The following is a 27,444-nucleotide window of genomic DNA, read 5'->3' on the forward strand; positions in this document are numbered from 1 at the left end:
ACTGAATCACAATGATTTACTGCAGTGAAATTCTTCGGAGAAAAAGGTTTTCTTCAGTCTTTTTTGTTCACCTGAGATTACTAAATAGTGGGATTGAGCAGGAATACTTTGAAGCCTGCTAGCTAATTATAAGAGACCTTCAGTCTCTCAGCAGGTTAAGGGACTTAAAAACACCCTGTCTTGTTTGACATTATTTCTTTATCTGCCTTTTCCGTGCTACTGCTGTGCGTAAGGCCTGTACAATGAGGTCTTCGTTATTGAGGATGTTGTATTCACCCAGCTGAACCAGGAGGTCATACTCCTTCTCAGTGTACTGAAGGGAATATGTTGAATACGGGGAACAGCAGCCATAGAGATCAACTTTGCCATCTTCCATCTCTGACTCTGAGCGCTTCTGGCCTAGGAGGAAGGGATAAGAAATCATTCTGGTCATAAACAAGCAAACTCTTAACAGAGAAAGGAAAGGAGGTGTCTTTCCACAGAGTTCATAGTATAAATTACTTGTTTGGCTTTAATATATTTTTAGAAAAACAAATAATTCTTACTCAAATTGACAGCTCAGTCCCTGGCTCAAGTGCATACCAGTGGCTTCACAGGATGAGGGCAGAAAAAAGGGTGATTATTCTTACATGGGTCTGCACTGTAGTTCTTAGCTGTGCCTTAAGGTACCTACAGTATGCGTCTATGGATGTACACATCAGTAGATACATCAAAGTTACCTTAAAACTGATTACCTGCAAGATAACTAGTTTAGGGATTGAAATATCACAGCCCTGGCATCAAATCTCACATGGTTAAAAAAATTTAACTTTAAGGAAAACTTTAAGGAACAGAAAAGTTTGACGTACTGAAAAGAGTAAACAGTGAAATTCAAGAGTTGGAGTATGAAACATTCCTTTTAATAGACTGTCCATGATGTAAACCTTCTTTTTAACATGTTTGAGTACTTGCCTGGTGCTTTGTATTTTTGGAAGGTATCATTAACTAGTGGGAAAAATAGCAGTACTGGTGCTCCTGGAGTCTCAGCACCATCAAAGAGGTAACACTCCTTCAGCTTTTTCCTGTCTTCTTCACTCAAGTCTACCCTGGGAAAAGCAATTCCCTGCTCAGAGCAGTACTTGCAGGTCTGGTCCAAAGCCTGGATCAAGGAACAGAGCAGTACTAAGACTTAAAATAGGATTTTAAAGATTTCTTGGAGTCCAGTATTAAAGTAGACATTTTCTAAGCTGCTTGTGCAAAGCAAGACCCTAATCCCTAATCAAAAGCACCATGTCACTGGACGGAAGATTTTGTGGGGCTTTTTTTTATTTTCATTTTTGTTTCTGAGTCTTAGCATAATACAGTTTATTGTACAAGGAAAATGAACAAGACTACATGCAGCCTATAAAAGATGTATCACACTTCATCATTAAGCTGAAAATGCTAAAGGTTAACACTTTTAGTAGGACCAATACAAAAAGAACCTGTTAAAAAATTATAGATATACACATGTTGAAGAAGCAATAAAGATTGTCTGAATTACTGTCACCTGTATCTGGGATCCTGCACTGTAATTTAAATGCAGGATAACGTCCACCTTTCTCTCTGGCTTTAAAAGTGGCATGATGCTTGTATTGATGAAAAATCCAGTATCTACCAGAGACAGGAATTCATCTGATTGTGTCAGCTGGTTGGGAAATGTGTCTAACACAGTATCTGAAAGAAAAAAATATTCTTGCTGTAAGTGCAATATTGCAAAGCTTTCTGGCCTCTTTCTCCACCCTTGGACCATGTCCTCAGAGCCTTAACCAGTTACAGTCTTTGGGGAAGGAAGATTTGCCATATCCTTTCTCTTCTGCCCCCTGAGCTCCAGTCACATGCAGTTTTGTACCTGCAGCAACAACACTCATGAAGGGGATTTACCGTGCCTCTCCACCGAGGGTGTCTTTGAAGAGAGGAAGGATCTGGTGGCCTCCAGAGGGGAGTGCCACCAGCAAACCACTGACACGTAGCTCAACACCATGTGCTACATCCTGCAGCATCATCAGCCGTCAATTGGTCTAATAGAGATTCTGCCCAAACCTGGCGTCCAACCTCAGAGAACAGGTTTAGTTTCAAATTTGGAGTTTTGTTTTGTTCAGTTTGTTTATTCTCTCCCCAGGCCCACGGGTCTCCCGTTACCTTTCCACCTGCGGAAGTGTGTATTCTCCAGGTAGTCGTTGTGCATCTGGAAGCCCTTGAGGAAGTTGTGCTCCTGGGCGATGCAGACGCGGTCAGCGAGGGCAGCGCGCAGGGCGCTGCCGAGAGGCCCGGGCGGTGTGAACAGCCGTGTCCGCAGCTCCTGAGGCTTCACGGGCAGCGGGGGCTCCTCCTCTGCCCGGGGAAAAGCTCTTAAATTCCACCTGCCCAGAGCAGGGTCAGCCCTCAAGAAGTCAAGGTAAGTAATAAACCCTGATGCTTTCTCTTATTAAACGGACCAACGAGCATAAGTGACCAAACAAAACAGAAAATAAGAAGCTACTCTTACTAGACAAATACCATTTCCTTACACAGTCTGGGCTTGGATAAAAACGCCCAAGATACAGTGTCAAACAGCAATAAAAGTCTGCTCCAGACATACACACAATTAGAGGAACAGACTGAATGTAGGCTTTGGAAAAGAACAGCTGTTGTGCTTCTTTGTATCACTTGAAGCAGTCAAAATCATTTTGCTTTATTAATAATTTACAGATCAATCTTATTATTTCTGAACATTTGAATCATCTACCAGCATCAGTGTTGACCCTTAATAGATCACAGGACCAGAGATTTTTTTAATTATTCATTTGTAATTTGCATTATGAGACACGTAACTCCATTCAACAATAAATACACAGTGAAAAAGAATAATGGTTGTTTACCTATATTGTCAATTTGGTCCCGGGTCCATCTGTGCCAGAAATCTTCTGATGAATGGGACAAATTCCAGATATATAACACATTGAATGAAAATAAACTACTCCACATGCCTGTAAAAGAAAAGAGCTTTCTAACCCAAACATTCACATATCATGAATCTCAAACTGCTATAATGAGATGAAACTTGTGAGGTTTGTTTTCTGTTATTTTGTTTTAAAAGCATGATGTGTCATTTTTATTTGGCTGTTGGTTTTTAAACCTTATTTTTGGTGTCCAGTTTTTGTCTTGTGGTACTTAGGGATGGAGATATTTGCGAATCAATATGGAATTAGTATTTTTAGGAAAAAACCACAAGTATCATGAAGTTTGTATAAAAAGAAAGGATGAAGGTTGCAATCCAAGAAATTTGATGTGAAATTATATTGGTAAGGGCATAACTACAATATAATCTTACAGCCTCTGCTTTTGTAGGATTCCCTTTTTGAGAATAAGCCTGTTAGTACACCAAGGGATCAGTTTTGACCATGCATTTTTGAGCTTGAAAAGCAATTTCTTTGGTTATCCATTAGGACACAAGTTCTGACTGTTTTTTTCATTCAAGGAGTGCAAATGTGTGACAATCCAACACAGACTGAGGCTAAAATAGTTCAGTGTCTCTTTCCTGCTCAGTGGAAGAGAAAGCCAAAGAGAAGTTTGCTTGTGAAATCAGTCACAAACTGACAGCTTTGTCTCTTTCTCAGGAAAACACATATCCATGCTCCTCTTCAGTCAACAGCAAAAATGTTATGAGGATGGCTGTGTTTTCCCCCAGCCTTGCCTAGGCAGAGTGGAAACTGGAGCCAGTGACATGTGGCCTAGGACCCTCTGGAGAAGGAGGGCCTGGCGTCCTCAAACGCACCCTGATGCAGTGGAGAGTCAGCATGAAGGCTCATTTAAAATGTTTTTAGGGAGCATACAAAATATTGACTATCCGTGAGACAGGCAACAGGCTCAGAAATTCACCCTTCTGGGGTAGCATGAGCTGAACCATTGATTCCCAGGAATCTCAATTTTATTGTTGTACTGGAAGCCATACTATATTTTAATTCAAAACTAGGTTTAAAAGTGTAAATGACTATTTGATAGCCCCTTTGAATTTTCTTCTTCACTGCAAACTGAATCCATTATAGTAAGTATTAATTCAGCAAAGAGATATTTATCCACTCTGGTGAAACTACCGTGTTAGTCCTGCACCAATACTTTATCAGCGTGTAGTTTATATAGCTCACATTGAAAAAAACCCCAAAAACTCCCAACCCCCTCCCCCCAAAAAAACCCCAACAAAAACAAACAAACAGGCAAACAACAACAACAACAACAAAATAACAACAAAAAAATCCCCAAAACAATAAAAGCCAACCCAAAGCCTCCAAAACAAAATGAGCAATAAAATAATTTGTTGTTTTTAATAGCTTACCTTCCAAGAAGCAGATCCTGGATTCAGGGACCTTCTTCATCAGTCGTCCCATGAAGAACTCACTGCCAAAATCCTCCGTGCGAACAAAAACTCCATATTTTTGCAATCCCACCTCATATGGGGTGAACTCCACCCATTCTGTAAATAAGAGCCCAAAGAAGAGAATAATGTTTTATTACAGCCTTCAAAATATTTTTTGAGTCTAATATTTCTGACCAATAGCAATGAGTTGTAAGCATGCTACAAATGAATACTCATGAACATGGAAAAGCTTTGGAATATTTTTGAGTCTGTTTCATACAGTCAAACTTTTACTTGACCACAAGGATATTATATGAGTACACATCAGCTGAGATTTTGGTCTTCAAATAAGAGGGGATTTTTAGGCTATCTAAAAAGACTGTTCCATGATTTACCACCTAAAATATAAAGACAAATGACTCTCAGAAGTCTCATAATTACCTTTGAAATCCAGAGTGCTGTAGTTATTCTTGACATTGACTGCAGTGTAAATAGGAAGTGGGTTCTGACCACGATCAATGGCCTGTTGCTGATCTGAGAGTCTGTGGTTGTCTTTCTGTGATCCCAGAAATACAGTTACACTGAGAGAAAATTAGCATGGCAATATTTTCTCTGCATCTAAGCTTGCAGGGCAGAAAAATTCTTGCCTCTAATGTATAATGTGTGCTTGGCTTATCCTCTGAAATGTTCCGTATTTTTCAAAATCCCCATAAGTGTTCTGTTACTGAAATACATGCAGCCATCCAATCTGATGCCAGATTATTTGATGATGCATTAAGATGTAAATGGAAAGAAAGAATAAAGAGCAGAAAGCAATACTTTTGATATAAAACACGTTATTGCATTATGCTGCAGCTTTATGGAAGACCTCACACCTTTTAAAAGTGTGCAGGTTCTTTTGTTAACACCTCTCATGGGCATGCATAATTGTCTGCAATTTTGTTATTTCTAAACAAGTAGCTTGCAGAATATGAAAAAAATTCTTAAATTGTAATACTGCTTCAAAATGTTAGACTTGGAGTTTCCTCAGAAAAATATATTCAAAATTTCACAAGCAAGAATGCTGATTTTCACCATGAATGAGTATCTACAAGACTGGCACCAAATGTTTTGGAAAACCTTTGGTTTGTCTCATAACCAACTGCTTTCCTCAGAGCCAATAGAAAAAATATCTTCTCCAGAAATAAATTTTCAGAGAATGGTAAGCCACTGTAAATGCTGCTTTATGATATACTGTACCCCATCATGCAAAAAAGATTCCAGGACAAGCCCCCAGAGATCTATAAAAGACGTTTTGCGGCCCTCTCTTTTCCGTTGGCACAGCTGCTTTTTGTAATACTTCAAATATTCCAAGGAAAAGGAATTTATTTTGCATTTTGTCATATGTTTTCGAGCCTCACTGATTTGCTTGTCGAGATCCTTTTGTGACCAGTCAGCATCTCTGTACAAGTTTGACATGGTCCTAGGAAGAGGAAATACATATTGAAGAGGGAAAAAAGCACACCAAGGTTTGAGGTAGGCATTTTATGTTTTTGTTTTAAGTTCTTGATTTGAAATTAAGGTTTCCCGTCTTCAGTTCCCTATGAAACTCTCATGTTCCCTTTGAAGTCACAGTCATTAACCCTGCCAAAATAGCTTGCACAATTTTCCATAAACCATTATTAGAAAAACACTTTTTTATCATGTAGTTGCAAATTATGTGACTTTCCCCCATGAAAAGACTTTATTCTGTCAATTTTGGAAGGTTAAGAAGTAGGACTGCTGAGAAGCTGTTATAGGCACACTACTGTACATCAGCCCCAGCCTCCTTCAGCATTTTGGTGTCACCAGGGAGACTCCAGCCAAGGGCTGCCCAGTCCCACTCACCATGTAGTACCAGACAAGCCAGTCAGGTAGGTGGCACAGTCCAAAACATTGAGCTTCTTGAGCCCCCTCAGGCTGCCATAGAGTGCTGTCAAGGATCTCATCCCTCCTCCCGTGGTCATGATGGCCACCACCGGGGTCTGTGCAACACAGGGACACAAAGGGCCGGCGTCACACAGCGGCTGCCCCTGACCGCGGCTCTCAGCAGAGACCTCCCCATACACAAAGCCCAGCACCACCACGTGTGCCCAGGCACAGACTTCTTTCTAAATGACTTCTACTGAAATATAACCTAGCATTTATTTTATAAAGGAGAACAGGAGTAGAAGCAATGACCATTTCTTGCTTAGATATCTGACACTTGTTTCCAATGTGTTCAACATAGATGTTTGGTATTAATCAAATAAAAATGCATTAATTCAAACTAAAAGAGACAGTAAGAGAGAAAAAAATCAGTTGAAAAAGCAGGAATTAAAAAGAAATCTCACAGGCTGAAGAGAGAAGGGACTATCAACAAGGATAACAATAATAGGGTAAATAGTGTGGAAGAAGCCATTCCTACATAAGGAATATCTGGCTTCCAAGGAAGGTGTAGCAGGAAAAGGGTTAAACTCGGGATAGCAAATGCAAAGGACACAAACAGGAAGGTGAATTTACAAGTATGGGGCAGTATTGGAGGTATACATAAGTTTTAAGATGAGGAACCGTCAGAACAAAATTTAACTATGAAGAAAAAGAGGTTGTATTATGTCATTATGCTCTCACTGCTGACCACTGATGAGATGTTCTAAATGTTTTCCTTACAGACCTCATGGTCCAGCAGATCCTGTTCCAGCTGCAGAACCTTCTTCAGAGCAGGCACAACATAATTCTTCCTTTTGCAGAGAAACTTTTGTTCCTGAATGCAGAGATCAAATCCTAAACGCACATCAAGGTGATCTGGGCTGAAGCAGAGATCAGGAAAAAAGCATATTTCATTTTATGATTGGTAAACAAGCTCAGAGTTTCCAATGCAATAAAACAAAACTGTTCCACAAAATACTCCAATTGCAGGAGGTCCCTTTCCTACACTCCCAAGCAAGTATACAATGCTGCTTGAAAGAAGGACAGAAGAAAGGACTGATAAATTCTAAGCAGTTATCAAAATAAAACCTAAGGAAAGACATTCCTGCAGCTAATTTCTGGCATATCTGCTGTCTGGATTCTCTCATATTTTAGTGAACTGAGAGCTATAGGAAAAACTTCTCATACTTTCTTGAATTAGGCAGAAATTTTCCCTACTTCATAATCAATGACGCCAGGTGATCGGCTGCGCTCTTGCCCAGTGTTAAAGAAAAGGAAAAAGACTATGCTGAGCATAACACTGGGTAGCATAATTGACTTGTAATATTATTTTTTCTATTTTATGCATATTTTTTCACTATTCGTGTCTCAGTACATGTCGATGTACTCAATACATCACATGCAGTGTATTCCAGCTCACGTGAATGCCTCAAAACCTGATCACACCACCTTACAGTCCTGCTGTGAGTGCCTCCTCCCCAGTAAACAGCCCAGGGTGAGATGAGTTCAGCTAAGTAAAAGTTAACCTCCAAGAGTGGCCAAGTCTCTTACCAGTCTTCTGCCTTTGCAAGTAAATCAAATCTTTTATCCTGGAAAGCAAGAAAATGAACAATGTGAGTGCTGACAACCTGCTTCTTCCCTGCAGCCTGAGGTGTAATTTTATCTTGTGTCATCCTAGCAATGTGTGTGCAAATCAGGAGCTCTGAATAATCAGGAGCTTGAATAAACCAGCAGCCTATGCAAATTGATTGCAGTGTTTTACTGAAAGGGAAGTTGTTCAGTAATTTTTAATGTTTCCTAGTAAATGTAACATCTGAGGATAACTGCTGTTTACAGAATAATGATAATGTATACTTCACCCATCTCTACTAACAGTTCCTCTTAGGCAGCCAACCAGGACTATGATTCTACACAGCAGCATTTATTACCCCCTTTCTGTGGCTTATACCCCACAACAGTAGTGATCCTTTCATTCTACATGGATTTTTTTAACCATGAGTCTAAAGTGCTTTGTAAAGTATTGTCAGCATCAGCAGAAGCCTGACGCTACCTCAGTCAGTTCAGGTGCACCACTGGTGTCTGAGAAGGGGAAGGGCAGAGCTTCAACACTAAGTGTGAAGTAAGATCAGGATGGAGCAGCAAGATGCCTCACATCTGTTCAAACAGAACAAGGCACAGTTGCTGTGCCTAACTGCTGAAAGACCTACCACTGTTAGGCTGTGGTGTTTTTATCTGCAGGCTTTCATTGTCAGAAAGTACCATGATAATCATAGGGGGATGCAGACTTCCACATCCAGGTTTCTCAGCCTCTCCCAACAAAAAGCAGGCACTCACCTCTGCTAAGATCATATTTTTTCCACTTGGAATGGAATGAAGATCCACATTTGCAGAGCTTGTATCATACACATGTGAGTGCTGAAAAAATACAAATAAACCTATGTTTATATTGTATAGAATGTTACACACTGCCCACAATACAAATTAATGTTACTATTTATGGTGTCTAATATTTTACATGCCATTATTATGTTTTTTTAAAGCTCAGTTGTAACATACTGAGGAGGGAGGTCGTTTCTTTCCTGGTAGTGTAACATCCAGTGTTGGCTGCTTGTATCTGGCATAGTGGAATTTGGCAGGAAAGGAGGAGCTGAAAACCAGATCAGATCCCAGCACAATGTCCTGGGCGCCTTCGTAAGAGCCTTGCACTTTAAAGGAAAATTCTTTTTCTAAGGAAATGACACAAAAGCAGACATGTTAATTCTCTCATCAAAACCGGTAACAAAAATTCTTACAGAGTCTATCACAAGGCTGTTCTCATGCTTTGGATTTGTTGGGGTTCTTTAATTCTCACACTAAGCTAATTGTGTTCATAATATTAGCACATCAGTTAAAAATAGCTGATGGAGAAATAACCTTACTTGATTTCTTCTCCTTTTTCTTCTTCTTCTCAACCACCTGAACTTCTAAGCAGCAGATTTTGCGAGACTGTAAGAGATGCGAACAGTAAAATACATCATGGCAGGGAATTTTCCAATGTGACATTCTGTTTCCTAGTCTAAACAGGACACAACCAGAGCAAGGCAGGAGTGCAGTGTGGATGAAGAGGGCTTGCAGAAGGAAGAAGATGAGGACAAAGTGAAAAACAGTACTTTCAGGATCCCAGAGATGCAAGGATTGTTTTATACAGAATTCATGAGCAAGCAAAGATAATAAATGAGAAAATGCCAGGGATGGGAAGTCCCTGTGTAAAAAGCACAGTTATGAATGTGGGAAGTGAGATGCGCATGGGACAGGACAAACCCTCTCACTTCGGCAGTATGGGAATGTGGGAGGAGTGATGTCTAAGGAAGAATTCACTGCTGCACTGATGTCTCAGACCTAAACCACTTCCCTGTGTTTCCTTTGCAACAGCAAAGGGTGTTGGGATGGGGGATCTCCGTGCTGTTCCAGCCACAGTGTCTCCAGAGGTGCCATCCACAAGGATGTGTCATGATGAAGCGGGAAATGGCAATGTTTCAATGCTGGCTGTCTCAGTCCAGGGGTATGTTGTCCTGATGACTGTGAGTCAAGAGAAACAAGTGTGGCAATAGGACAAGAAAGATGATGAAATACAAGACTCACCACTAGTACTCCATTAGTAATGATGGTTTCAGGAGGGCCTGAACTAGGAAACAAAGAAAAATGCATTTACAATAACTCATTAAAATTACAGTACTGTTGATGCGCTCCACCCTTCTCCCGATTTTCCTCTTGCATATTTTTACCTGCGTATTGGATTTGAAAGAAAAGTTCCAGGAGACTTGTTGTACAAGTTTCCTCACTGTGTTATGTCAAGGCACAGTTGTCATCCTACTGGCTCATCCAGTCCTGGAGCTCAGCAAAAAAAATGCCAAAAGTGCTCTGAGGCTAAACCATGAAGTGATTTTATGCTGAGTCCCAATCTGAGGCCAGGGATGGTTTCATGGAATCCAATTTTTTCATAAATCACGATTTTCTGGATGATGGAACAATGAAGGCTCTGGATCAGAAATCCAGTGCATTATTCCATGTGGTGTTTTGAAGGGAGGTGGACCCTCTTGCTGATCTCAAACACAAGTGCATAACAAATAAGCAACATTCTGGTCTTAAATTATGTTCACTACATTAGACAAATAAAAGGTATGGGTGTTCTCCCTGTTTTCCTGAAGTTCATGGGAGGTCATCCTGGCATTCACCCATTTGTCGACATAGCTCATAGCACAGATTCCTTGGGAATGATGCACTCTGAACAATCAGACTAGACTATTTCATGCCTCTGAATTGCTGTTTCTTTTTGTTCCAGGTAATGTTGCATTTCATGTTTACTCACATATTATCCAAGGCAAATCCCACCTCCAACTCCTCTCGTCTCTGGAAAATAAAGACAGGAAAATTATTTTGGTACTAGTGTACTGGAAGTTCTCATAATGCAAGTCCTCATTCTCACAATCTGGGTATGTATGCACTGTTTGTGACCAGCAGAGCATTTAAAATAGTCACACACCACCACACATCTGTGTATCTTGAGTCTCAAGATTCTCTACTGGTAGGAAGCTTGTGAATGGCTGTCATAGCAGTTTTTAATACAGAAATTGTTTGGCTTGCCTGCCTCTGCTGGAGCCTAAGGGACAGACCTAGGGGGAGATGTTGTCTCATTCTGAGTCTGCCAGTAAAAAGAAAGGGGATCTGCTGAAGGGGAGAGGCCAAGTCTTCTGGTGTCAGGAAGTGAAATGGTGACATGCAAAGCAGCTGTGGAAGAGGAAAACCCCTTTGTCTGGCAGCAAGTTTAGGGCAGTGGTAAATCTGACATTAAGGCCTGTTCTGTGAAGTGGTGAAAAGGAGTATAATCCTCAGGGGAAAGAAATCACAGGCAAGAGGAAAACAAAAGTGGGGACAGAGGGGATAATGAACAGCAAAGTGAGATCATGCTGTAGGCTGCTTAGTTGCTCAAATTATCCACTCAGTTAAAGACACCAAAAAGTTAATAATATAGGACAAAAAAGTTTACAAAGGCTTGAAGAGTATGACCTCTAACTGGTGTAGCTGTGCAAAAAAGAAAAGGCTTGGATATGGCACTGGTAACCAAAGTGATCAGCTGGGTTACAACTAGCCAAAGCTTTAATTTCACCAGATCTTAGCAGAAGTCCACACACTGCTACTTTGATATTTTGCAAGGAACAAAATTGTCAAATAAGGCATTTAAAGACAATGAAGCACAGTGTGGAGCTTGGGTGTATGTAGATAAGGTAATTCCTCAACTGAGTGGCACACTACAGATGCACAAGAAACTGGAACTGGAAAAGGAGAATGATAGACAGAACATACTGGGAGATGTGTGTACAATTTTCAGTCTCCCTGGACATTCAAGACAGGATTATTTCTTGCTGCCAAGCTGGGTGGCATGACCTAGACTTTGTTTAAACACTCATGCCACATTCCATAATTAGCAAATAGTCTGGTTTGACATTTAGTTCTGATCAGAGAATTTTTACTTCCTAATTATTAGACTAAGTAGTAGGTTATGACAAAAGCATCAGGTACCAGCATGGACACCCTTCTTGGCCTTGATGGGGGCAGGCTCAGCAAAGAAACAATTTTGCCAGTGCACCTGAAATTGTGAGCCTCTGTGGCCTACACCAAACTTTTCAGTGTGCCTACAGATGCAGGTGTGAAGAGGTTTTCCCACTTTAGAGTGAAAATCAACTTATTTTTATGTGGCTAGGCAGCTGAAACACAACAAGGAAGAAAGGCAACATTTTACAAATAGCATTTTAGACAAAAAAGCGAACAATCACATTCTTGCCAAGCTATTCCATTTCTTATTTTGGACCTCACCTGTGAATCACACTTGAAGTGCATGAAGACTTCCTCTCCCAGGGAAAGTTTGGCTATGTCAAAGTACACTGTGAAGAGGTGGTCATCCTGAGTAACCACATCCTTATCATAGAGTGCCAGCTCCAGCACATTCTGAAAAAAGAAAGAAAGGACTTCAGAAATGTGTCAGGTTTTATTTGAAGCAGGAGATCCTTAGGACAACTGTTTTGGTCAGTTGTTGTGAGAAGTGGGAGGGCAGAAAGAAAAAGAACAGGAGGGGAAGGAACTGGACAGGAAATCAGCTCCATGTTGGTACCTATGAGGTGGAATGAGAGGAAATCACAGACATTTCAAATGTCATGTTTTACCTATGGCTGAGAAAGACAATCATCTTGCATGGCATGGAAAACCATCATGAGTTTTTCTCTTATCTTTCTGCATCTTTTCTCGCCTCTTGAAAAAGTTGCTTATGTCCCTTTGCAAAAGGATAAAACCTCTCAGTAGCTCCCTGGGTCAGCTACCAGAAAAGTCCCAGTTCAGTACCTTGACCTGACTCTGGATCCTGAAGTAGAAAGTTTCATTCCAGACTGGATCTTTGCAGTTCTTGATGGCTTTAGTCTGAAATTTGTCATTTGAAGCAGTCGGCAGCCACAGGCTGACGTAGCAATCAGTATGGGTCACTGTATTAAAAACACAAACACATCTAAAATGAGCATTTGCTCTAGAAGAAGGAGTTAATTGAAGAATATGAAGTTTCATTTTTAAAGAGAGACACTGATGCAAAGTGGCATGGCATATTTGTTCAACATAAACAATACAATTTAAGTAGTAGGAATGGAGAAAAAGGAAGGGTGACATGACTCTTCTCTAAGTAAATGTGATTAGAAATATAATAAATACATTAAAGGGTTTTCTCCTTCTATGTCATCAACAATCTGTTTAGCCAAGAATAAAAAAAATCCAGGACACATGCAGCAAACATTAAGGAAACAACCTGATATCTTCTCATTTAGACAAACAGAACATTAAGAAAAAGCTTTCTGATTTCTGCATAAGTAAATATACAATCTTCTATTATATTTCAGTTCCAGGCCAGCAGAAACCAAAGGAGCTACAAAATGTAACTACACCTGATGGGCTTTTACCTGGGAATGCTGGCACATAGAGAATTAGGGTATGGCAGTTTTGTTTATTTGGCTTCGAGAAAACTTTGAATACAAGCTAAATTTGAGACAAGGCTTCTGATCTTTCAGTATTTATTCAATTAATGTCACCATTTTGTGTTCCTTGTTACATAAATATACTCCAGAGGAAAACATGGGGGATCCTTCCACATCTTTTGTTTTCAACAGATTGCTGAGCTTTTACTGCTCCCTTTGGGGACACAGAGATATGTGTGTCATAGGCACAGCTGTGACCTTATGGAGTTACCTCTGCACAGAAAAAGGGCTGATGCAAAGAAGAGCAACACACTCTATCTTCACTGCTGGAAGCAGCCCACCAACAACAGAACTTTCCCAATTCATGGAAGAAATCTAGAAAGCACCTTTACTTGGAGCAGGACTAGCTATTAGCCCATGGAGGTAAGAGGCCATGAGCTCCTCTGTAGAGGACTACAGATACTTACAGACATCTGCCTGGTGGATATTTCTTGCTCTTATGACTCTTACAGTCAGTAAGTAACACAGAGAGGATTCTACCTGCAGAGAAAAAACAAATATACAAAAGAGAGGAATGAATGTCAAATTTAGATAGCATATGTAGAAGACAGAAGTGATCAAGAGAGATAAACACCCAACTCAGGAACAGTTTGGTTGAATTTTCTGTTTGATTATGGAATGGCCAATACATTTATTTTCCTGCTAACATCTAAATCAAGTACTAGACTGAAATACTTCCTTTCTTCTGTAGCATGATATGAGGCTTTATATTATTAGAACATTTACTTGTTTCTTATCTAAAATCTGGCTGCACAAAGTCCTAAGATTCAGTCCCAGCTTGGGAGAAGATTTATGTTTTAAATTTCCAAGGTAGAAAATGAAGACACGCTTTAGACCTTTTTCAAGTGATAAAATTATTATTGTGGTGATTGCCTTCTATCCAATCATTACATATATTCAGTCTCCCGGGCGATGAAATTATTTTCTCATATTCCTGCTATTTTAAATGTACAGTACTCTGCAGAGTTAAATGCTGAACTCCAATCCCCAAACTGATTTTATGATCTGAGAGATTGCTGCTTTGCACTTCCACCATGCTACTTACTATGTATGAGCTTTTCATATATAGCTGCCCTCTTGAGCTAAAATCACCTCTGATTTTTTCTTGTGAGAAATTTCTTTCTAGTTTTGAAGTATATAAACTCTTCACATCTCGAGTTTCTTTTGTTTTGCCTAAGAAGTGTAAGCAGTGTATTACACCTGATAAGAAACTCTTTATTTTTTTCTTGAGGCTTCCCTCTTTCATATTGGCCCATGTTTCTGACCTCATGCATGACTTCTTAGCCTGTCATATTGTTGTACTCATATTGGAGATATGAGTTCATATCTCCTCTCCCTTTACCATAAAATAAACAAATAAATAACCTCCACATAACTTATTATTTCTACTGCCATGGAGATGGGGGGAAAGACACAACATGCTGGAATATAAATCCACAGGAAATTTTTGCTTCAAAAGGCCTAAAAGGCACTTAGTACAACTACAGGGCCATGGACAGGTAAAGACTTTACGTATATTGCAAAATGATTATACAAGACCACTTCCAGCCCTGAAGCAGAATAGCATGACACTGACCTCATTAGACCCACTGAGAAAGAAGTGTGACACAGGTTCTGCACAAACGAGAGCAAGACTTTTGCTTGGACTGTCTGAGCAGAACAGTTTGGTATGTACTGTGTTAATAATGTCCATTCATAAAAAGTGAAGTGCATCAGTGTTCACAGGCTTAATGGAATATACGTCCATGTGAAGTCTTTCCAAATGTTTAACCTGAGCGTAACAATGCAGACAGCCAGGGTTAATGAATCCATGCTGTTGAGACTGGGGGCAATGTGCAAGTAGGCTAATGAGGTAAAATCAGCCTCCAAGTAACCAAAGCATCCCACTCTAGGAAAAGGCAACAAGAATATTGGTGCTGCGCAGCTGCACAGGAGGTCACTGGGTGTGCAGATCAAGGGTGTCAAACCACTGCTAAGGGCCCCAAGGGTAGCTGTGGATCAGACTACCAAGGGCACTTGAATTCATGTCTAAAACCTAACTCCTAAAGGCACAGAAGTGAGGCAGGTACAGAATGTGCTCAGTAATTACAGAACTGATAACATGCTGCCAGTGGCTGGCTTTGGAGAAGGCAACTCCTGGAAGGGCTCAACTCAGTTTCATGGATCAGATGCCCTGAAGCCACCTTTGTGGTGATCCAAATGTGCCAAAAAGGCAATGCAGATTGAACAAAATACTCAGGCATGTGGATGTGCCCTGTCATGACCAAGGAGCCTTGGCTTAGACATCACAGAGCTATAAATAACAAATTACCAAAATCCAGCTTTGTGAGTTTTGCCTAAAAAATTTGAGATGTTTGGTGTGTTCTGAGACTGCTGTGAGCCCTGAAGCATAGAGAGTTGTATTGCAGAGTGTATTTCCTCTTTGGTATTTCTTCTTTGGGTTTCCCATTCAGCTAACCGAGAAAAAGTTGGCTCTTTCTTAAACTGAGAGCACAACACCTGCGGCTCAGCAACTGTGCTCATCACAAAAGAGAACAAGGGAAAGCTCCTAATTATTACTAAATGGCCTCAAACTAGAGAGAGGAAAGGTAAAAATCTTTTCTAGCACATCTAATCCTCTCATTTCCTACAGGAGAGATTTCATGTCTGAAGGCTCCTGAAAATCTATTCATTTTTACTAGAGGCCAGAAGAGGGGTTAATTCAGGAAATCAGGTGTTGAAAATCCACTTTAAGATTCTGCCATACTATTGTGAGAGTAAATGGCATAATTTCCTTTCTCTTGCTATCCACACTGGCAGGAAACTTGCCCTTGTGCTGTAGCAAGACATGTAGAGAAAGCCTATTGAAACCCATCCTTTTAAAGATATTAGTCTTGTTTAAACAGAGATTGTTCCCCACGTGCCAAGGACAGGAAGCCACACTAGGAATTTAACATGAAGCAAGACTACCTAAGTGGAATGATCAAAGCGATAAGCAGGACAGTGCCTCACAGAGGGAACTGAACGGGTTACAGTAGCTAATTAAATTGTTTGGCAGATGCTGAACCGTATCTGTTTTCACCCAGCCTCCACCCATCAGTAAAGTCCCCTTTACAGTTTCCTTTCAAAATTCTCCTTTGTGGTACCTTTGTAAGAGAAGTCCACTGTGTCCCATCAGGATTCAGCTGCATAGTTCCGTCTCCTTGTTGAGAGGGTTGAGTGATCAGCTCCTGGAACAAGAAGGGCGAACGTTACCCCTGGAAAAACCATCATTTCTCTTAAAGGCAACCCTCTTTGGGAACTGAGAACTTCAGAGCCACAGGGACAGGGAGCCCATGGTCAGTGCTGGCTGTAGAGCCTTGGCAGGAACCAGGGGTTCCTGTGGTGCCCGGTGCCACTGCTTGGGCTGTGCTTGCCCCACTAAACCTGAGAGGAGGCGTAGCAACCAGGTAAGGTCCACCCTTCATGACACATGGGGAGGGGAAGCAGCTCCTGGCCCTGGCTGTTAAAGGAACAGCAAACCTGTCTCCCATAAACACACCCTGTCATTAATCTTTCACCTTGAAGTACACCTCTGTGTTATTTAATACTTATTCTAAAGCTGCAGATATGGTGTCTCTAGAATTAATAAAATCCCTAAATATTCAAAATGCTCCCCATGTAAATAAGCTCTTACTAACCAAGTAGTTTTAATTTTCTTCCTGTGGTTTACTATAACTTTCAAAATTTTAATATTGAGGTCTTGAAGCCTTGACTTTCCTCATCCTGCACAGAGTTATTATAGTCAATGGAAGGTTAAGAAAGTAGTATCATCTTTGCACTACATGCAGCACAAGCATTTGAGATCCCAGATGCCTTGCTTTGCTCTGCACCCTTCTTACCTGAGACAAAATGCCATCCTGTTCCATTGTGGTCGCACTCACACACACGTCCAGTGTTATCTGTGGCAATGCAATCTCATCTGCCAGCTTCCACAGACACCAATAGTTCAAATGTCCCAGATGCAGGTGAGCAACTATTTTATAAACTGACTCAGAGCCCCACCTCTGACTGGTTTCTTAAAACCAGTTACTCCCCTCCCATTTTCTTATGGTAGGAAGCTGCATCCTGTGGTCAAGTAAGTAGGAAAAAATACCTTTGCCTATATAGCAGGTGGAAGTATTGTGTTTGAGTCACTTTGCTCTGTACTGGCCAATGGCAGCTTTAAAACTAAACCTAAGAGAAGGATGCTCTGAACTTTTACCTGAGCTCTGAACTTTCAATTTAGCAAGACCTCAAAGCCCACAGAAGTACAAACTCTGCAATAAGACACAGCAACAGTACATAAGTTGAATTTAGGTTATCTGTGACAGTGAGCAGGCACAATAAAACAGCTAATGAGAGAAGAAAAAAAAGAGAGAATGCTTTTGTTCTCAGACTAACCTGGTTATTGCAAAAACCAGTTTAAGGCTTTCTGAGCCACATGTCCCTTCAGTCCCAGGTCTAGGCATGCCAAGCAACACAATCACATGGTGGTTTATATCTACTCAGCCAAGGTCCAGCAGGGTTGGGTCTCCCCTCAAGCCATTGTATTTCTTCCCTCTCCTTTACTATAGCTTGTTTTTTTTTTTTTTTTTTGTGTTTAGATGTAGAGTCCGGAAGCAATTACTTTCCTTAGCTTAGCTCCACACACTTCTGCACCATTTTCCAGCTCATACTGACTTAGGCTGCAAACTAGCTGCATTTAAGTGCCTGTGTCTGACCCAATGAAACCTGCCAAGCAGATAAAAAACTCAGCCCTGACCTCAAGCTGCCCTCCCCAGAGCCCTTGGCACAACTGTGACACCACTGCTGGGGCAGGACACCTGCCCCTGTCCACACACAGCTGACCCCTGTGCCATTGAAACTGGCATGGCTCACAGCTCACTGGGAGAGGATTAGAAAAGGCAGAATGTTGCCTCATCAACAGATCATAACAGATCAAACTTTCTGGGGAAAGGGATTCTTTTGGCTTCCCTGCTTCCCCAGCACATCATCTCTGAGCAAAAAGATGCTCATTCCCTGAGCATTCTTGAGCTTACTGGTCAAACATTGCCACCAGCCAGCGCAGGTCCCCTTTGCACATTGCCATGCAAAATAATATCATCAGTCATCACAGCCAATGTGGTAGAATAATTTCTTTGCCATAGGGGACAGTATTTTATGACGCCATGAAGGGATGTGTCTACGCACTTGGCATGTTTCCTCTGTGTGCCAGCTCAACAATGAAATGCATTTTTCATTAGGTCACAGAAAAATGGCAGCATTGGCATCTGTCAGTCATGTTTAAAGACAGTGCTTTACTATGACATCTCCTTGGAGGGCAAAAATATTAACCAGACTGTCCACCAGGACTGGGCCTCTGAGACTTTCACTCCCACAATGCCAGTGGCCAAAAAACTCTCATTTTCATGGACAGCATTTGCAATCCACATCAGAGACATCCCTTGGACAGGGAAGGGACCATGGCTCACTCTGTACTCCTGCAATCTGTCTCTGAGACATTCCTTTATCCACAATGCTCACAGCAAGTATTTGGTATGTTCTTTGCAGAGATAAAAAGAGTTTTGTTTTCCAGGAACAAGGAATGTTCACACTGTGAACCTGAAGCATATTACTGAAATGGCTGAGTATGTGCAGCAAGGCAGAATTTTCATTTTGCAAACAAGCCTTTATTGTCTTGTACTGTACACACAAAATTTATGCATGTAAATAACATTTCTTCAGAACTGGAGGCGGCAAGAGTTTATGGCTAAAACCTGTGTTTCCTTTTTCACAACAGGGTTTTCAGGTAAAAATGGAGGTAATTCCCAAGATTATATGCAGAGCACATAGCATCATAATTCTGACTATGACTACTGAAACTACCACAGGAGAGGAAAAAAAAAAAAAAAATCAGAAGTGCATAGTTGCTCAAAACCTTATGTTTCAAACATTAGTATTTATGCTGTGATCTTTAGGCTGGCAACATTAGGCTGCAGTTGCCCAAAAATGTAAGTTTTGTTTTGACGTAATAAATGACCAATGTGTTGAAAAAGTTATGGTGAACCAATTTGTAATGATGATTTGTCATCACTCCTTGCTAAAATGAAATATTTGAAGTGTCATTTTGTAACAAGCCAAACATTATTTGGCTGTGAATGAACCCTGTTATTTTCATGTTGGGTTCCCTGGGCTGACAAGGTAGGCAGTCTATTAAAAAGAAATTATGTTTCAAAACAGATTTGTAAAATATTAACATGAAATGTTTCAACTTACCCAAGTATTTTTCCTGGTTTATTTTAGTACCATATTATAATATGTAGTTGATAGATTCTTTTCTGCCTGAATAGATTCTTTGTTCAAAATATTCCCAGCTGTCTTTAGGACACAAAACTTATAAATAAAGTGTGTTTTCAATTTGACTTGCTCCTGGAATGTAAAAGTTGTTATGGATTTATAATTTTTACAGCTCACCCTCAGCACAGTTCAGAACAGTTTAAAAAAAGGCACTTTCAATAAAGAGGAAAAGGAAGTAAGATTAAAAATGCAAACGTATTTTGCATACCACAACAAATGTAATTGGTGTTTTTGTGCTAGGTCCCATGCATGGTCTTCAGATTGTTTTAAGATGTTTAGGCTACTGACTTACTTCTACTCAGTTTGTACAGACAGAAGTAAACAAATAAGAAAAAATTTTTGATAGGCATATGACCTAAACTGTTACACCAAGCAACACAGCAAAGTTTTCATTGTCTACTGAAAGTATTTTTTTTTTTTTTTTTTTAATTTAAGAATGGTATTTTATTATGACAAATAACCCAACAGGGAAAACAAGATCCAGGGTGTTTTATTTTGAAAGCTTCAAATTAAAGTGTTGAGGTTTTATATACTGCCTCAGTACAAACCAATTAAAACTGACATAAATTAACAGGGAATTTTGATGTGCCCAAATTACACCCTTTGCTTTAAAAAAAACATTTTATGTGAAAAGTCTTATGCCACTTCCTCCTAAGTTGCTCCTTCCCATCACATATGATTCATTCACAGCCCAAGAGAGCCCAGGATGTGGATGAGATCATGGGGCTGGTTGTGTGCACACACACTTGTCCCTCTTCACTTTTCCAGCCTCCATGGCTGCTCTTTGGGACACTTGCAAAACAGAGTTGACCAAGGGATCCATTACCAGCTTCCAGTTCTGTCTCAGGTTCTCTTTGTTTTCCAGGACAGGTCATATCTCGTGTTCCATAAAGCAGAATTGTGGGAGCAGAAGCTTATACTCCCTTCTTATGGCCTGTAGGTGTGTTGGCTGTGTTGTATAACTGTAGCACTGTGGCGGTAAAAAATTATTTTCCTTTATAATTATTAAATCATTTTCCTATATATTATAATAAGTTATGCTTAAAATCATGCTATTTAAAAATCTAACAAGTATTTTAGGCAGAGTGCTCTACAGACAACCTTAATTGATGAAGCAAAACGTAACAAAAAATTTCCCACACAATGTCTTTGCTTATAGAGACCACTTCTTGGGGATAGAAAAACCCCAGCAAACCACTGCACCAGCTGGGATAGTTTCCGTAGTGCAGAATGACCAGTGTTTGAAAAAGATATGCCCCTTCTGGGTCCTAGAGCATGAAAAACTCCTGAGAAGATAAGTGCAATCAGCACATTTTCTGCCTTCTCCTTTGCATCGCTGTCTGCAAGGCCTGCATAATCATCTGTGAGTTGTTGAGGATGTTGTACTCGCTGAGATTCAGCAGCTTGCGGTAGTTCTCATCAGTGTATCTGACAGAGAACATGCAGTAGGGGGAACAGCAGCTGGTCAAATCAAGCTGGCCTTCGTCCATCTCTGAGCAACAGCGCTTGACACCTGGAGGGAAAGAGTTGTTGTTGCTGTGACATGATGCTTATCTTAATCAGTGTTAAACTGTCCATGAGGAGCAGGACTTTTCCCCTGACGAATGTTCATAGGGTTTAAATTCAAACAGTGTAGCTCATATATCACCACCTTAGTCAAGAGAACATTGTGTGTCTGAAGTAAGGAGGGCACAAGAGAGAAGTGAGGGAAGGTATCACGATGTTCATCTACAGCTTACTCAGAAACATCTGTTTCATTAAAGCCATTTATTCAAGTTATTAAAGTCATTATCAGGCAAGGATGTCAGCCTGAAAGGGCACTCCAAAAGCCAATGTCCATGCACTGCAGGTCTTAGCCTGGGCAGCTGGGATTTCCATGAACCTCAGATGAGGAAGATTAATTGCTAGTAAGAGAACAGAATTTAAGTGAGAAAGGAGCAATAGATACACGTGGAAACTGAGAGTTCCTGCAATGCTGTGCAAGGTTCAGGGCATCTGCCATCAGGATCCATCTCTGCCTTTCTGATTTTTATGTCACACAAATTCCACAACAGCAGTATTTTGGGCTTAACCTCCCTGCTACCAAGGATCAGACAAAATTAATCCTAGTAACTTGCAGCAAAGGAGTACAAAGCAGGTGGCCTGGCAGAAAAGGAGTGACAGGCCCTGAACACATCACAGTCAGTAAAATGATCCCTGGGCTCGTGCTGAACCAAAATGAGACATAGTGATCTTAACATTGCAGGAGTTTAGCCTGAAAGCCAGGTTCTTTCTCCCCCATCACTCATACATGACACTATGGTTCCTCAAGGGTAGAATTAAATACCCAAACAATAGACAATATATGCAGCAGGAAATAATCTGGGAGAGCTATACCTTTCACAGGAAAAAAGCTTTTGCAATTAGGTAGGAACACTTCAAGTAACAAATGGAAGAGAGGTGAAGGTACACACCATCCAGAAGACATGGGCTATGTTGGTTCTCTTAGAGACACAATGAAGACATGACTGAACATAATAGCTTTGGCAGGAATGGGGAAAACAAGTTTAATTAGCTAGAGTGCTCCCCCATGAACCCAGAGAGCAAAGACAGCCAGCAGCAAAGAAGTCCCTGAGTCACAGAAGCAGTGGTGTCTTTTGTTTAATGCTTTGCCACTACTTCTAACTTACCAGGTGCTTTGTACTCTTGGAAGGTATCATTCACAAGGGGAAGAAAAATCACAATTGGACATCCTGGCAAATCTGAATCTTGGAAGATGTAGCACTCCTTCAGATTTTTCTTATCTTCGTCAGTCAAAGAAATTGTTGGGAATGGGATTTTCTGCTCTGAATAGTATTTATACGCCTTATCTAGAGACTGGAGGATCACAAAAATGGTCAGCACTGGTAATCATTCATTGTCTAAAGGGCCCAAATTGTCATCTACTATTAAGATGACAATTATTAAGGTTTAGTAGCTCAGATCCATAGGGTGAGTTGCTTCTTATCAAGGGTTACTCTATATATAATTACCACACATAGTAACCATATTGCTAATCACAAGCTGTAAACACAATTTTGGAATTAAAGAATTCACCCAGGACACTGTTTAAAAAAACAAACATTGAAACAATTTTCAGAAGTTTAGGGTAAAGGATTAGTTTTAGCAAATGAAAGAGCCTGTGTTAACACATTGTATAGAATTAACTAGAAAAGGAAAGCACAGCAGGAAAGTGTTTAAGGTATCTTATGTGCTTAGAAGCCAGGAGATAAGAAAGTTAAGTTTCAATGTGCATTTATATCTCTGCCTGTGCAGTCATTATGGCACAGTGTTAATTGAGATTAATGTTTTACTGAAAAAATCTGAAGTATTAGGCTATGCTAGATCTTTTTCCTGAAATGTTTAATAAAACATCATGTCCTAATATGCACTACATTATTTACGCTGCACCATCTAATAGTGAACACCATCAAGCAGAAAAAGTTTCTACTACTTAAAATTGCAGCAGCCTTTTTTTAATAAGTTTTATCTAGACAATGAATGAGGCTGAAATAAAACTTCATTATATCTGTCTCATCCAACAGATGCTTATTAGTAGCAGCACAGCTGTTCTCATTCTCAGAATGTAATTCGACTTAGGAAGGCCAAAGTGCTTAACAGTGAATTTGCAACTAACCTCAGTTTCTGACACAAAAAGATCCAAACTTCTTTTCTGCCTGCTCTTATAGACAGCTAATTAACTTAATCTCCATGAAATGTGTTTTCTACAGGAAGATGCTCATCACTGAAGTTTACTTGTAGCATCTTATTTGTCAGCCCAGAAATTATCTGCTGCTGATATCCACTTAAGCCTTTTTATATTCTAACTTAAGTCAGAAGAAATCACTTCCTCATCTTTATGAATATTCCTATGCACTGTCTGGAAGCCTGCTTGATTCAGCATAATGCAGAAGAGGCTCTTCCCGTCATTCTGGAAAAGACCATGCTGACACCCCCTTGAATAATTCAACATGTTCATAAATGAGTGAGAAAGAGTCCAGGAATGGCAGGAAGAAATAGGAAAAGTATTAATCACTACAGTGAAAAATATAGGACAATGCAGATGTCATAAACTGAACAGCTGATAAAACCAGCAGTTCTGGATGCTACAGGCTGGGCATTTACAAGTAAAAGGAGACACAACACATGGTAACAAGACCATCCTCACCGATGTATGTGATCCAGTAGTATAACTTAGATAGATGATGACATCCACTTCCCTCTGTGGCCTTAAAAGTGGTGCACTGCTGGTATTGATGAAAAATCCAGCATCTATCATGCCCAGCTGATCAGGATTTTGCATCAGCTGGTTGGGACGTGAGTCTAACACAGTGTCTAAAAGAAAAATATTTCTTGAATAAGAATACATCTGCAGGTATTTTGACTGGAAAAAGAAGTGTAAGACAGAATTGATCATTCCAGAGGCCTGGTTTAATTTAATTGCCCCACCACTAGACCATCAAACAGGCATGAGAAGGACTGCAAAACACCTAAGTTCCTGTTCTGAAAAATCTGTGCTGTGTTTCCGGGCAATATATTGCATTAACATGTCACACCTATTAGTGCCAGTAAGCTACGTCTAATAATTAACCTACATCTGACTTGCTTAATTTTGGTTATTGTTTCATCTTCTATCTGTCATTGATTTGGAGAACAGAGTATTTTCGATCCTGTATACATTTGGACTTATGCTTCCCCCTCAGTCCCCTCTTCTTTGGACTAGAAAGCCCCATTCCTTTCCAGCTTTCTCTTATAGGTGATATTTTCTTGGATATTTCAGCTGCATCTGAAGTTAGAGGTATAATCTTGCCAAATTAAGCTTTCCCCCATGGTTTCTGCTCTCTGCCACTTTAAATTTGGATCAGTCAGCTTCAAGTCTACCCTCAGTCTGGACTGCAGAGGTCTCAGCTGAAGAAAACGAATATAAATATTAATTCTTCAATACCTGGCAACACTGAAGTCTTAGTGCCTCATCTCTATTCAGAAAATAAATGTTCTCTTGGGAGGATTTTTATCCTCTGCCAAGCCTGACAGGCTTTTTTCCTGAATTCCCCACCCCGAAACTCCCCGAAAATGATGCCAGCTAAATATCAGTTGCCATCACCTTTCCACTGACAGAAGTGCTCATTCTCCATGTAGCTGTTGTGCAGCTGGTAGCCCTTCAGGAAATTGTGGTGCTGGGCAACGGAGAAGCGGTCGGTCAATGCCCCCCGAAGGGCGCTGGACAGGGCGCCAGGGGGGGTGTACATGCGAGTCCTCAGCTCATGGGGTCTTGTGGGCAACACCGGGTCTTCATCTAGAGGAGGGGAGAAAAACTGGTCAACTGCTTGTTAACTTGTGCTCCTTCCTGGCTGCCCTGGTGCAAAGGAGCTCTCAGGGGCTTTTCTGGGATGATTCACTAAACACACACAAACTCTTCTGAGGGAAAGGAATGGCTGCTGGACGAAGCTCTGCTGATGGTCTTAAGCTTTGGCCTGAAGACAGTCCATCAGAAGCAATCTTTAGTCTTGGAAAAAGGATACCTTAAGGAAATTAGGCAATTCAGAAAATGTTCTGTCAGAAGTTATCCTCACCGGAAGATAACACGGAACAGATACAAGCATGGAGAAAATGGGGCTGATGAATAAGCTACTGCTCAGTCAGATGGGCAACACCAGCAACCACGGGGTCTATTGCAACAGTGACAGCTGCTACCCAATGATCACTCATGGCTATGTGAGCATATGCTTAATCACCAGAGTGAGAGCACCCTGGGAAAACCTGGGGCATACATTCATATTCAGAAACTATGGCTAGTTTAGGGGGTGGATAGATGGCACATGGGTGAAAAGCAGAAATGTGGTGCAAGGTGAGGTTTCTAGAAATGACAATCTGCTTTGCCAGCCCAAGAGGCTGACGGTGCAGCAGGAGAGAGCTGGTGGTTTCTGTGATTGCACATTGTATTTTTGTATTTTTCAGGATGTCTGTAATTATAGTTACTATCATATCAAGCGATTTAGCAATAAAATCATGGTTTCTGTATTGCTTCAGAACATACCCTCTGGGCCTCATTTATCTTTGTGCCAGTATGAATCCAATGCAGTAATCACTGTACTGAGTAGTAAAATAAAAATCCAGGAAACATTGATTAACCAGTTGATATCAAGGTTTATTCTCCATATAGGCAGTAAAAAGTACCATATTCTCTGTTGTTGGTTCTTGGTTCTGTATGGCTAAGTGAGAACTGTAACGCCAAAACACTTCCTGAAAAATGTCTGACTTCTCTAAAACTTCCTCTAAAGAAACCAGTAGCACTTTAGTAAATGTAATTACAGCAGCTTTTCCCTGATTACCCTCTTCCTATTACTCTATGCAGTGTGAGGGGAAGTCACTATCTCTTAGTAAGATCCTATGATGTCAGCTTCAGCAAAGTTGACAAGATGATGCCAAAAGCCACACAGGAAAATAAATGACCATAAATTAAAGGCTTAATAATTTCTCACCAACTTCATCTATTCTGTCTTGTGTCCATCTCTTCCAGAAGTCCTCTGAACTGTGGGACAGTCCCCATATTTGTAAAAGGTTCACAGAAAATATACTGCTCCACATACCTGCAAAAGGAATTAGTAAACACAAGGACACATTTTAACAAGAAAATGACCTTTACTTCTATTTTGACCTCCTGGCTCAATTTTTGAATGGGATTAATGGAGATATTTCTAAACTTCCATGCTGTTAAATTCCTCTTAACTTTCTTTGTCACCGATTCAAGTCATGCTACCATCAACTTTGTGCCTAACCTACTACATGGCTCTGCCACATGGTAAAGAGAGCAAAGAATCTGAGGCAAATAAAGGAGAAAAAAAGACACACTTGCTTGAGAGGCAAAACAAAAAATTCAGATAACACATAGACTACAAACACATCATTTCCATCCTCATCTTCCTTTCTCCAGCTTGTCTTTTTCTGCATTTACTCTGATCAATAACTCTTTCTGACACCCTGAGTTGTTTCATGAGGGGATGAAGTGGCTTGTCAGATGTTTGTAAGACGAGATCTCACACCACAGATTGTAAAGGCTCACACATGCACTGGGCTCCAGCTCCACTGTGCACTCTTTTCTCCATCCAGGATTACTCCTCTCTGCCTCGCCACAGGGGCATTGGTGGCTTTGTTGACAAAACAGAGTGCCACCATATCACCAGTCATTGTAAATTTAAATCTGACAATCACAATTGGACTTAGGTTGGAGTGCATTCAGAGAGAAACCATTATAACCAAAGAAGTGGGAGCTATTACTTACTATGAAAGAATTAAGGATCTTCATCTATTCCACCTCTAAGACACAGACAATTCATCTACCAAGACAGTGCCAAGAAACTGGAAAAATATGTGGGTTGTTTTACTGTATTCTTTTGGATAAACTACCACTCCCATTTCCCAGCAGGCAGTGTTCAGTATGTTAGGACAGAACTATCTACCCACTGGTTAACAGCATTTCACCCCCTCAAGCGCTTCTATGCCAGGACAACGCTATACATCACCTTGAAGGTAGCAGATGCGGGATTCAGGGAGCTTTTTTAACAAGCGGCCCATGAAGAACTCACTTCCGAAATGCTCCGTGCGAACAAACACGCCGTACTTCAGCAGTCCCACCTCGTAGGGAGTGAACTCCACCCACTCTGCAATACAGCCACAACGGGACATTTAGAGGGCCCCAAGACAGGTGTGAGGAGAGGGGAAACTTGGGCATACATTGGTCTCAGTTATGTTTAATAT

At 40.6% G+C, this 27,444-nt stretch overlaps 2 protein-coding genes across 2 annotated transcripts in view; both read right to left on the reverse strand.

Moving 5' to 3' along the window:
- LOC131582833 (cytosolic phospholipase A2 epsilon-like) lies at positions 1 to 16,505 on the reverse strand. The gene is made up of 20 exons (XM_058846374.1): positions 16,458 to 16,505; positions 13,740 to 13,812; positions 12,656 to 12,792; positions 12,134 to 12,265; positions 10,629 to 10,669; positions 9,902 to 9,944; positions 9,199 to 9,265; positions 8,837 to 9,006; positions 8,615 to 8,695; positions 7,832 to 7,869; positions 7,026 to 7,161; positions 6,221 to 6,357; positions 5,594 to 5,816; positions 4,796 to 4,910; positions 4,334 to 4,471; positions 2,880 to 2,987; positions 2,161 to 2,352; positions 1,529 to 1,695; positions 952 to 1,138; positions 1 to 399 (listed from the first exon to the last, which is right to left on the reverse strand). The coding sequence occupies exons 1-20, from the start codon at positions 16,500 to 16,502 to the stop codon at positions 191 to 193; spliced, it is 2,439 nt and encodes an 812-aa protein (XP_058702357.1). The 5' UTR covers positions 16,503 to 16,505; the 3' UTR covers positions 1 to 190.
- Positions 16,506 to 20,972: 4,467 nt separating this feature from the next.
- The window catches only part of LOC131584251 (cytosolic phospholipase A2 epsilon-like), a 32,917-nt gene continuing 26,445 nt past the window's right edge, over positions 20,973 to 27,444 (reverse strand). Inside the window, exons 16-21 of the mRNA XM_058849199.1 lie at positions 27,210 to 27,347; positions 26,169 to 26,276; positions 24,791 to 24,982; positions 23,855 to 24,021; positions 22,338 to 22,524; positions 20,973 to 21,181 (exon numbers count right to left, since the gene is read on the reverse strand). Coding sequence (XP_058705182.1) covers positions 20,973 to 21,181; positions 22,338 to 22,524; positions 23,855 to 24,021; positions 24,791 to 24,982; positions 26,169 to 26,276; positions 27,210 to 27,347 — 1,001 coding nt within the window. The remainder of the gene's footprint in view (positions 21,182 to 22,337; positions 22,525 to 23,854; positions 24,022 to 24,790; positions 24,983 to 26,168; positions 26,277 to 27,209; positions 27,348 to 27,444) is intronic.

This window comes from Poecile atricapillus, chromosome 1, assembly GCF_030490865.1.
Source record: "Poecile atricapillus isolate bPoeAtr1 chromosome 1, bPoeAtr1.hap1, whole genome shotgun sequence".
Lineage (NCBI taxonomy): Eukaryota > Metazoa > Chordata > Aves > Passeriformes > Paridae > Poecile > Poecile atricapillus.

What these genes read in the sequence shown, in the direction of transcription:
- LOC131582833 (XM_058846374.1), bottom strand. Translation starts at nt 16,502, where the DNA reads ATGCAGCTGAATCCTGATGGGACACAGTGGACTTCTCTTACAAAG. An exon ending in AGTGGACTTCTCTTACAAAG is followed by an intron (nt 13,813 to 16,457) that starts GTACCACAAAGG and finishes TTTTCTCTGCAG; the next exon opens with GTAGAATCCTCTCTGTGTTA. An exon ending in GGACCAAATTGACAATATAG is followed by an intron (nt 2,353 to 2,879) that starts GTAAACAACCAT and finishes TTCCCCGGGCAG; the next exon opens with AGGAGGAGCCCCCGCTGCCC.